Source organism: Lytechinus pictus, chromosome 9 (genome assembly GCF_037042905.1).
Source record: "Lytechinus pictus isolate F3 Inbred chromosome 9, Lp3.0, whole genome shotgun sequence".
NCBI classification, from domain to species: domain Eukaryota; kingdom Metazoa; phylum Echinodermata; class Echinoidea; order Temnopleuroida; family Toxopneustidae; genus Lytechinus; species Lytechinus pictus.
In genome coordinates this window covers 26,629,276-26,641,921 of record NC_087253.1, presented here as the reverse complement: position 1 = coordinate 26,641,921, position 12,646 = coordinate 26,629,276, and the positions used below count along the sequence as shown (strand labels likewise).

General features: G+C 35.2%; 1 protein-coding gene across 1 annotated transcript in view; it reads left to right on the top strand.

Moving 5' to 3' along the window:
* LOC129268061 (uncharacterized) overlaps positions 1-11,172 on the top strand; it is a 44,168-nt gene extending 32,996 nt beyond the window's left edge. Inside the window, exons 22-26 of the mRNA XM_064104992.1 lie at positions 3,558-3,713; positions 7,043-7,215; positions 8,117-8,256; positions 9,206-9,223; positions 11,083-11,172. Of these exons, the coding sequence (XP_063961062.1) occupies positions 3,558-3,713; positions 7,043-7,215; positions 8,117-8,256; positions 9,206-9,210 (474 nt within the window). The 3' untranslated portion in view covers positions 9,211-9,223; positions 11,083-11,172. The remainder of the gene's footprint in view (positions 1-3,557; positions 3,714-7,042; positions 7,216-8,116; positions 8,257-9,205; positions 9,224-11,082) is intronic.
* The last annotated feature ends 1,474 nt before the right edge of the window (positions 11,173-12,646 follow it).

Below are 12,646 nucleotides of genomic sequence, written 5' to 3'. Positions count from 1 at the left end.
ATATAGCTTGGTACTAGAATAACAGGTGGATGTTATTAAACATTATCAGCAAGGGCACCTAGGGCAGATTTAAATAATTATATAATGGAATAATTTTACATTTATTGGCAAGAAAAGCACAGGGTAGAAAGTTTTTAAAAGAAAATGAAGATGATTTTCTCCAGCCAATCAGCAAAATAGGTGAAGGATATGATGATGATTGTGGGGGGGGGGGGGGGGGAGAGAAGGAGTAGAAAGAGGCACCTACTTATAGATCAGACTTCTTCCAATTCAAAATAAAACATATTTGCTTATATATCCTGAAAATTTTGAAGAGAACATTTGATGATATTTTACGCATGAAAATTCTTTTGATAATGAGTGTGTACTTTCTCGTTCATTTGCAAGAAACCATGTGATAAGACATGATGTTCTGTGCAAGAGCCAAGTGATTGATTTTTCATTGCATTATTAATCCTATTTTAAGTTTTGTTTGCTTGTCTGATTGTCCCCCATTCATGGTATTGAACTAATTCATTTCATGATATTGATTTTCTTCCCTCCCCCGCCAACGTCTCGCCCCCTCCATTGCCCCCCCCCCCTTCAACGTAATCTCCTAAATATAAACGACTCCCTTGTGTGTCACGATCCCCAGTCACGGCTCAAACGACAAACCAGTGCTTCTCAACGGCTAATCCGATCGGCACGAACAAAGTCATTGCCCGGAAACATCAACCTCCCCGCGTCCGAGAATGGAACAGTCCAGGCCTCACCCTCCAATCACGAAACTGTCCCTGCCCCCATCCTGTCCCCCTCCACCTCCCTCCCGCCCCCGTCCCCCACGCGGGACGATGTTTTCGGTCGGAAGAAAATCCACACTTTGGACGGGACGATAATGTATAAGCCACCGTCACCCTGGGAAAAGGCATGCATATTTTGGTTTGATTATATCATACTGCTTTGCCGGACTACCATTCTTCTCGTTTCCATTTGCTGTGCTTTTCTTTGCATGCTGAAATATCGTACTTAAATATGACTTGCTTGATTTCATCATTGAAAATGGGTTATCAGAAAGCTGTGTGCTGTGTTTATACTGTGCATTGTTTCAATTCACTCTTTGTGTATTAACATGCATGTTAGATCGGGGCTTGCAGGAAATCAGGGCTTTTTGCATTGTTGTGTTTCTCTTTTTTTCCTCAGTCGTTAAATTCATTTGTCTGTACCAACTCACCGAGCATTGCTATCCTACTGTAAAACTGTCCTCGACTCTCATATTGTTTGCTCTTTTATATGCAGTAGCATCTTTTTTTCCACGTTGTTGCTATTGTAATGAGGATTCTTTTGTAGGATCTGTTGAGGGGCATGTTGCAACTTAAAACTCAAACACAAATTAGATTTATTATTATTATTATTAGTTTTGTTTAAACACAACTAAATTTATCTAATATACTGATCGGTACAACAATTGGTGATACAATTAAATAATCTTGGAAAGTTCTATCAAAACATGTCATGCATAGAAATAAGTAAATTATTTTCTGCTTGTTAGTGAACATGTAATGGCTGCAGGCCCAATTGCTAGGTTCAAACTACAAATACTAAAGAAAAAAGTGTTTCATAATTGTCCACCACTATTTTAAAATGAATTGTATGTTTTGCTTTTTTATATATTTTAATTTTGTGGAAATAAATGAAATGAAAAAATGAAATGAAATTGCATATTTTTTAGATCTCAGAAAATATTAGTCATGTAAATTGGTACCCACAGTGCTTTCCATTCTGACTTTCATTTGGCTGTGTGATCACTAACCTTTCTGCCTTTTTTTTGCATAACAAAATGATGTGTTATTAATGGCAAATAAAATATAAAATTGGCTACATGCTAGGGGAATTTATGACAGACATATATTAGCCGGGCTGATAAAACCTCGTATCATAAAATTTAAATATTTTGATGACAGCTCAGAATAAGGTAGATTTTAGAGTTATAACATGGGTAGCAACCTTCGTTTGCCTCAGAAGAGTTCTTGACAGGTATCAGGAGACTGTTTTCAGACAATATGAGACTGCCACCATTGCTATATTTTCAAAATACAGCCTTTTCTAAGCTGCCGTCAATTTTTTTTAATTCTTTGATATAAGGTTTCATCAGCCCAGCCACGATATATGGGAATTGCATGGTGGCAAATGGTGAATTTGAAATGTTAAAAGTCAACGCTGATCCATACCTTAAGCAAACAAAGACTTGCAAATACCATCTTATTGTTGGTTAACATTGGCATATCAGGCATTTTTACATCACATTGTATTCTTCATTATCAAATTGGTTTAACATGGTGTGAAAGCACATTATTGAATTAATTCAGTCATGTCTGCAAGCACAATTCATATGCACATTCGCCATTCCCTGGGGAATATTCATTATAATCCAATCATTTAAGATGTATGATATCAAAATCATATACAGATTATTACCCCCGGTCAATGGATTTAATTAATCTTGCCTGCACACTCTTTGCGTATGGACATTCATCATTCCCTGGGGAATATTCTTATAATAAATTTTGTTGGAACTCATGGTATCAAACCGCATACAGATTATTATCCTGGGTTTTTTAAATCATTGTCTGCTTACACTATACATTTATGTACATTCTCCGTTCCCTGGGGAATATTCGGTATAATCCAATCATTTAAGATGTATGATATCAAAATCACATACAGATTATTACCCCCTGTCATTGGATTCAATCAAACTTGCCTGCACCCACTGTATATATGGACATTCGCCATTCCCTGGGGAATATTCTTTATAATCAAATTGTTCTTGACACATGGTATCAAAGGGCATAAAGATTATTATTATTTTTTTTATCATTCTTGTCTGCCTGCACTACTCATATATACATGTTTGCCACTCCCTGGGGAGTATTTATTACCTCTTACTGTATCAGTGAAAAAAGTTGCTAATTTTTTTTCAGGGCTTTATTTCAAAGTCCATATTTTGCTCTCAAAGTGGTGATTTTGTGGCTAATAGTGAGTTTGGCATATTGCTCATTTGGGTTCATGTTCGGAAGGGGAGCATTTTGTGAAAAAAATATTGTTTGGCAACAAAGTCTGCTTTATATAGTTACAATAGCAACATTCACACATGTAAGTTTAGCTATTCAAAATCAAAGAAAGTTGTCAGGTTGGGTTTTATTTTGAATAATTTTTAACTGGGGTGCTTCAAGTGTGTCTAACAAAAGATAATTCCCGCACTAACCTAGCAGCAGAGCTGGCTCATTGTAAAACCCATTGAAAGTGCTTTTTATTCTTCTTTAGAAGCCCCCCCTCTAGTCATGGATGCAATAAAGAATGCTGCAGTCACATTTCCCCTACGGTGCCTGCACAGTGAGTCCAAAATACCCTTAATATGTAATTTTGTCTGAACAACCTGGTACAAAAATGATTGATACAGCTGTCTTGATTCGGCGTATGGCCACTGTAAAGGGAATTGTGACTGTGCCATTACAGTGCACTGAAGTTGGATTTATCTAAATCTGATTGAGAGATCTTGCTTTTTCTTGGTTTGACAGGCTTTAGCCAATGATCTACCCATGGGTGAACTCCAGAGGGCGCTAAAGACCAAAGACGAAGAGTTGGAAGAGGAGGAGCAACGGAGGCAGTCCAACTATGTCTACAAGAGTGATCTGAAGAATGTGGAATTTGATGAGTCAACTGGAGGAGGACTAGTAAGTGATTCATTGTGAAGGTTTGACAAGAGTTAACACCTGGGAGAAAAAAGATGAAGCCGTTTAGGAGATGATGAAGTGAATGGGGACAGAGATTATTTAAGTAGTGATAATTGTGGTGGTTATGTTCATGGTGATGATGATGAAGACAACGACGAGGATGATGATGATGATGGTGATGATAATGGTGTTTATGATGATGATGTTGATGATGATGATGACGGTGATGATGATGATGATGGTGATGATAATGGTGTTTATGATGACGATGATGATGTTGATGATGATGACGATGATGTTGATGATGACGGTGATGATGATGATGATGGTGATGATAATGGTATTTATGATGATGATAATGTCAAATGATGATAATGGTGATGATGATGACGACGATGACAACGACAATGATGATGACGACGATGATGATTATGGTGATGGTAGTGGATGTGGTGATGATGGAAATCTTGATAGCAACAATGATACTCTGTCTAATCATGCAAATGTGTTATTCTCAATCAAAGATCATGTTTCCATCTTTGTTGATCTAACATTCAAATAGGGAAGATTTTTAAGATGATAGATTCAAATGTTGCTTTAAATTGATAATTTAGGTGTTGTGTTGGTTACGACTATCAGTCGATAACAATAGAAGCCAACATACTTGGCTTTTGTGCTGCTGTTAGAGCTCATGTTGAATTACTGTACGTAGAATGTTGAAGCTTTTCTTTCATCCTCGATCTTCTTTCTTTCAAAAGACTTTTACCTTCATCTCCTCCTCTCCCCCTCTCTCTCTCATCCTGTTCTTTCTGTGTACATATTTATTGATATATCTCTCTCTTTCTCTACCTAGATTTTCTCCCTCTCTTTTGTCTTTCTGTTGTTTCCAATTTAGCAGTCTTCCAAACCCTCCCTCTCCCCTCTTGTCTCTTTCATATCATTTTCTTCTTTTGTGACTCTCTCTCTCTCTCTATCCCCTGCCTTTATCCCCCCTCTGGCCCTGTTAAACCTCTTTCCCTTAGTTTGTCTTTTATTCTTTCGTTTCCTTTTGTCCTATTTAAAAAAAATCTCTTTTCTCCTTTCTTCTCATGTTACAATGTGGGAAAGCTTATTTTTAGCATAAAGTTATATGTATAGCAGAAAATAATTTTTATCAGATTACACATTTTTAGTTAGCAGTCACACTTTATTTAGAAGCATTAATTTGACAAATATATGAAGAAAAGTCATTTTTTGCTTGATATATAGTATTGATGTATTTTGATAATCTTTTGCTGTGTATAATTTCCATTTCCTGTTGAAGTACATCTACTGTACGATGCCGCATGCTTACCGCCGGGCCAAGAGCCGCTTTCTGCGAGGTTGTTTTATGATCTCAGCAGACGAGCTCCACCTACCAGCGCACCTGTTCACGGTTAGCCGCTTGACGCACGGCATGCTGGGATTGTCGTGAATTTGTTTGGTTTACTATGTTACTGCAGTGAATTTATTTTATGCAATTTTTTTTTGTGACGGTCAAATTGCCAAGGCTCTGTCAGGGAAAAAATCCATGGGGGCTCACAGCTGAAAAGAGCCCTGATCTCTTTTAATTTGAAAGGTCAATTTGAAGAAGCTTGAAGATAGCACAAAATAAACATACAGGCATGCTAGGTTGCTAACTGCTACTTTAATTCATTTGTCCCTTTAAAGAAATTAAGCATTCATTGGTTTTGCAGAGAATATATTGACATGATTTGTGACAAAGAAAATATCCCCCATCGAACATCACTTCATAAATGCAATTAAAATATGTCATTCAAAACAAGATAATTATATATAATGGGCATGGAATTTAGGAATATGAATTTGTTGTGCCACAAACACTTTCAACCAAAAGATACAATGTATTTTTGTTGTTGTTGTTGTTTTTTTTTTTTACTTCTGAGCTGTTTTCTCGAATACATTACCCAATTCTCTTAATTTATGTCAGTATTTAAATCCATTCAAACAAGAAAGTTTTCAGGATCAAACATATCTCAACAAAGGTGTCCTTACATTGTAATGACCCCCCCTCTCTCTTTGATATTACTCCGATTTATGATATGATTGTATTATTGTAATTGTTTTCATGCTTGTTATGGTAAACGGTTTATGAGGCCAAGTTAAGCATTATACTTCTGTGCCCCTCCATATTATGGGCAATATCTTTTTCATCTAAATGATTTTGTATGTTAACATTTTTATTGTGGAAAGCCTGGAAATAAAGTTTAATTTAATAGGCATGCACACAACAGAGAATGGTTTGAGGTGTATATTGCACCTTGAATTTATGTATCAGTTGATGATACAAAATGATGTTTGATTTGGTATAAATGCATGATGTGATTGTTGTCTTTGTGTGTTTATTATGTTTTTATTTTCTCAGGAGTAATTCAGCAAAGTATCTTAGAAAATATATGAAACGTGACCCATATGAAATGGGTTCGATTTGAATTCTGGTGCATATTCTCTTGCGTGCACATGTGTAATCTTTAATTGGAAGGAGAGATCGATTCAAATATGTTGTAATATACATATGAGATTTAAATATAAAAAAAAAAGATATTGTTGTGACATTTGATCCTTGAAATTTGGATTGAACATTGCAGTTTATAGTTCGTAGAAAATAACTGCTAATTAGGTTCTGTGTATTTTTCTAAAGCCACAGACTCAACAATGTGGCACATTAGCTATTACGTGTTGTAATGTAAAATCATAATGGCCCGTATTCTGAAGTCGGGTTTAACTTAAACTCAGGTTTAAAGATGTGGTTTAAGTATGGGAAGCCAAAAGTACCAAAATTTTTATTAAGTTGTATGTTTCTTATGTTTACTGTGCTCTTTCCTGATTCATCGATGGTGAAGACAATCATCTATTTATACTTCCTACACAATTATGAATGATTTGAGAGCCGACTGAGCTGAAAGTATGATATCTCTACTGTTAGTGATTATGTAACAATTGGCTGTCCATACTTAAACCACAACTTTAAACCTGAGTCTAAGTTTAACCTGACTTCAGAATACGGGCCATTGAGTCTTACTCTATGAATATGAAGTGTATCTTTTGCACTCATCTCAGTGTATCCTATATTGAAATGAATTTGTTAGACATATTGAAACATTTATTTTATTCAAAAAGATGTATCATAGTACATAATTTCAAACAGCACTATTGACAAAATAAGGCCTACGATATATACTTATAAATCAATGTACAATGAGGAAATATTTGTGTTGTTCAGACTTCGATGCCTTTATTCATATTCAAATTTCAAAATCATTATTGATAATTTTATCTTTGTCTTTCAGCTTGGTATCCCGGCGAAAGTCCATATCCCAGAAAGATACAACCCTGCTGATGAAGACATGAATGAGATTGAGACTGAGACACCAGAAGAAAGGGCTCAGAGGGAACAGAAAGCTAAGAAGATGGCTAAGATTCTATCATCACAGAGTATGCAAGAATGGCACCCTAGGGAAATGTGAGTTATATAGGAAGATAGAGAGAGAAAATAGAGATGGGAAGATAAGAATAATTGGAAATGAGAGTCGCAAAGAGAGAGAGGGGGAAAGAGAGAATGAGAGAGCGGAAAGCAAAGAAAATGGCCAAGATTCTTTAATGGCATCCTAGGGAAATGTGAGTTATATTGGAAGATAGAGAAAGTAGAGGAAGGGGGATAAGAAAGAGAAATGGAAAGGAGGCTGGCACCCAGAGAGGGAGGGAGAGAAAGAGGGGGGGGGGGGGGCTGGAGAGAGTGAGAGAGCAGACAATTAAAATGGCCAAGATTCTTTAATCATAGAGTATGTAGGAATGGCATCCTAGGGAAATGTGAGTTATATTGGAAGATAGAGGGAGAAAATGAAGAAATTTGGGATAAGAAGGAAAGGAGGCTGGCATGCAGAGAGGGCGTGAGAGGGAGAGAGATAAAAAGAAAGAAGAGGGGGGGGGGGGCTGAAGGGGAGGGCACAAGAGAGCAGAAAGCCAAGAAAATGGCCAAGATTCTATCATAGAGTATGCAGGAATCCATCCGAGGGAAATGTGAGTTATATTGGAAGATGGATAGCAATCTGTGCTGGAATACTCCCCTGAGAGTGGAGAATGTGTGTACATTGGGCACAGTTTAGCCATAATGTGTAATGAATTATGTGAAGTGCTTTAGAGACATTATTCAGATGTATTGGGTTCTATTATTTGATCCCTCATCCCAAAACCCACAATGAGTCATCCAATATGAATTCAGAGGTGTTTATAAAGTTTTAAAAATCAGAACCGAAGCTGTAAATTGAGTTTGTCTTAATTGATCAATGATAACTCACACAAGTTCTTGATTAATAAAGAAGAATATTGAAATATGACTATGTTAATTTCTTTCCGTATACTAGCTTGCCAGAATGGAACGGAGGTGAACCGTCTGTAGACATGAAGCAGCGTGTAGAACGAGAGAAAGAACTCCGTCAAGAAGTACTTGTCAAGCGACGAGCCCTTGCCCACGAAGTATCCCAACAGACCAAAGTTCTTGCAGGTACGCCTAGCGATAGCGATGATGGTCATAAGTACCGTCGCAGCGATGACGATCGGTACAATAGTAAATTTGATAGCGATAGATGGGATTCTGATGAGGCTAGAGTGTAGGATATGAAATGTTATTGAACTTTATATACTGATTGGCATGCTTTAAGCAAGGCATTAGTTTATACTATTGCCCTGCTAAAAATAATTGGTATATCTAACAAATATTGACTACTCTGTTATCTGGGCAATAGCAAAAAATATTGCACTTCATCGATCTTGACACTAGGTGTACTAATTTTTCCTTGAACATAGGTCTCAAGGAAGAATAGGCATAATAGTCCCAAGATAAGTTTTGGGCAATGGTTTTTACCTTCTCCCTCATGACCAGTCAATACTTGGAACGATTAAGGCATGTTATAAGCAATAACAGCAATGTTGACTTTACTTGCGATGATCATTGTATAGCAATTATTCATATTTTTTTTCACAGTAAAGATGATGAAAATCCAGTAAAAATCAAAATCTTATCCAGTAGGCAAAAATTTCAATCTCGGGGACTATAAAGATTTTTTTTTTTAAATATTTTAATTGGGTTGGGCTAGCAGTTTAAAAAGTACTTAATTTCATACTAGTATATCGACCAGTGAAAACAAGTTGTTTCTCAGTTTAGCATAGAACAACAAAGCTAAGGTTATATTTGTATTTTTTGTAAGATTCGACCCTCTTTCTTTTTATCATGCGTAACAAACGGGTTTATAAAAAACGCCCGTGCTATACAATGCCCTAACATTGGCTTTATTAGTTTACTCCATTGACTATCGGATCATTAGAAACAGGGCTTATACCTGTAAGGGTTAGCTAGTAGGTTTCAATGTATCATGTCTGTACAAAGTTGAATATTTGTGTCTGTTAATTTTAACGATGACCATGTTTATTTGATTCTTCTTTTCCCTTGACAGATTGAATGCCCTTTATAGGTATGAAAAAAAGGGACTCGGTCTGCACAGAATTAATGCATTTGCACGATTTTGAACAGAAAACTTAAATTGCATTTCAGATCCTAATTACGTTTCTGTTTTTTTAGAGCCATCATTTTTATTTTAAAAAAGGCATGTGTTGAAACTAATGTACTGTATCTTCTCAGTTTCTTATTCGATCTTTAAAAAATAATTATGTTCATTAATTATAGTTCTTGAACCAAAATTTTATTAATTTGCACATTACTTTTTTAAAAGTGTATAAATATCTGTACTCAAATAATTTTGCTTGCATTCAGGAAAACAAAAACAGATTGTTCTTTCTCATAGACCCAAAAATATGAAATTGCTGAACTCTTTTGTTGCCTACTCTTAACACAGATTTCTGCTGAAAAAACTACAAATTCTGCACTATCATTAGATTTAACATTTAATAATTTATTTCATACCAATTACATGTAATCCTTTTAACTCTTATTACACAGTGTAAATCCATATAAATAAAAATGTAACAACATTTTATCAATTACATTAAAAATCATGTGAATTATTATGTAATTAATCATGCACAATTCATTTGAATATTTATAATCCCCTTAGATAAATAAAATATATATATTCCTGTCAAATTTCTCCTGTCCTACAAGATATATGTATCTTACATCATTTTTAATTTAACATATATTATTATGAATATTGTCTTCCACATGCTACTTTTGAAATGTATCCATATTACATTATTTCCTCTTATTATGAATTCAAATTATCTTATTTAATCTGACTTTCCTTTATTATTTTACTTGCTTATATTAAAAATGCATCCCATTCTGACTTTCTTTTTCTTGAAAAAAAAATTGAATAATATATATTTAAAAAAACTCTCAGAATTTATTTGGTTTACATTTACTTTGAATTAGCGATTAATCATACGCTTGATTTTCACGATTGATTGTACATTGTAGTCAACGGAATCAATTGTAGAAAAATGTTCTACGATCATTGCTATTAAAGCTTTGTGTTACGGGCCCCGGATCTAAATTTGTTGTATTCAGTGATTTTCATTACTGCTAATCACTATGAACTGTACACCATTTTCAGACCCATAAATCTCTAACAAACAGTGACTTAACAGCCCAAATTCACAAGTGAGTTGTAAACCAAATATCTAAACCCTGAACTTACATGTACAGTATGCAGAATTTTCATGTATACATTTATTTCACTCAATTCTGTGCGTATACTGGGAAAGGTTGAATAATAAACCTGCTCTGTTGTCACGGTTGTTGCTATGGTTTTAGGTCAAGGTTTATGTAACATCATTTGTGAAATTGGGCCAAAATGTTCTTGTTAGAATGATATTTTCTTGAATAAAGTAACTTGCCAGCAACAAATTCATATGAATTTTGCCTAAGTTCTGATTCAAACAGATTTTGAATATAGCGAAAAGACCCCATAGTAATAGTGATGCCTAGTTAGATATGAATAGCTATACAAAATCATTTCGCATGAAATATGAAATAAACAAGGATGATAAGTAGAACTATGGATTAGTGAGAAATTCAATAATTTTGTAGCAAAATAACCCGGATGCTTTTTGAGGCAGTTGAATGGTTTACAGGTGGAGGAAGCTGTGTTGTTTCGTTGAGTCTTTTATTTCGCTGTTCTCACTTTTCTAACCAACTGTTTCATGATTTCATCTGCACAGTTTTCATTTTACTTGTTTATTCAATTATTCTGTTATTTTTATGGCATTTTGAATCTGGTGGACTAACCTTGTTTATTTTCTTCCTCTTTATCGTTCAAATTTTTTAAACAATCGTCTTCACCGTTGCTGTGCTGCCTTTCGAATGGATGCTCAGCCCAAATGAACGCCGTAGCATAGACCCAACTCACGCACATCATGCCAGGACAGCTAAACACATCCATTTAAACAACCCTTCCTACCTTCCCCTTTGGTGTTGGATGCTAACAAAATGTCATCAGCAAGCAACAGAAAATGGAAATATCGATGTTAAGGTGGTGTTTCACAAAGATATGTTACTAAAAATCAATTTTAAATGCCCAATTGAGTGTGGTATATATTGTATACTGATACTTGGTCATAGCAATACTATAACATGGCATTACAATCAATTGCAATCAGTTGCAAGTCAAGTTTGGGTCCCAAAATTGTAAGTCTGGCAATCAGTTGTAATTTTGGCAATCAATTGTAAGTCTGGCAATCAATTGCAAGTCTGGCAATCAATTGCAAGTCTGGCAATCAATTGTAAGTCTGGCAATCAATTGTAAGTCTGGCAATCAACTGTAAGTCTGGCAATCAATTGCAAGTCTGGCAATCAATTGTAAGTCTGGCAATCAATTGTAAGTCTGGCAATCAATTGCAAGTCTGGCAATCAATTGTAAGTCTGGCAATCAACTGCAAGTCTGGCAATCAATTGTAAGTCTGGCAATCAATTGCAAGTCTGGCAATCAATTGCAATTTCACATTTGATTGCCATTTCCTTGCTGCAAGAAGTGTGAACTGACTTGCTCCAGCTAAAATTGATTGCAAATATTTTCTCGCAACATCCTCCGAAGTCATACTTAACTCTTTGTGAAACAACCCCCATAGGAATATTAACAAATATCATCATAGCTATGTATGATTTCATACAAACCACTTTCATCCTGCCATTCATATTAAAGAGTGTACTCATTATATTGCATTTTAAACCTCATTGGATGGTATTCTGATAGCCATGGTTTAGTTAAACCTGGGGCCCATATTACAAAGAGTTGCGATTAATCCGATCAATCGCAACTATGGAAGGCCAGTAATGTCAACATCTAAAATGTTTGTTCAAAATATTTTTTCTAGAAATGATGTATATTCACACATTCAATGTTTTCTTGACAATTCAGTATGCTTCTTTTTGTTTTCAAAGGACATTGAGCAAACTTCCTAAAGAAAAATTTATGACATTGGATTTCCATATACTTGAGGTTGATGGGATCAATCGTAACTCTCTGTAAGACGGGGCCCTGGGTTAACTTAGACAACACTTTTATGGAATGCCAGTTGTTGACCCATTCACCAATTATAAATTATTATTCTGCTGCAAAAAGATGTCAAAATATTTATTTAGTTGTGAAATGGAAAGAATAGGAAAATACATAAATATAATGAATCTTAATAAATTTATTGGAACAATTATAATTGTAATGAATATGGAAGAAATATTATGAAGCCAAGCATTCCATAGAAGTATGGTTTAAAATTCCAGTTTAGACTAGGGTTGGACCTAGGTTTAATTACTAGTATCGGAATACCACCCATTGAACTAAAATCATTCTTTATTGATGTCATCTGCTTGTCGCTTTGAAGTCTGTGTGTCAGTTTTGTGCATGGATGCAGTATTGAATGTCTTACCATTCTACAAGGTC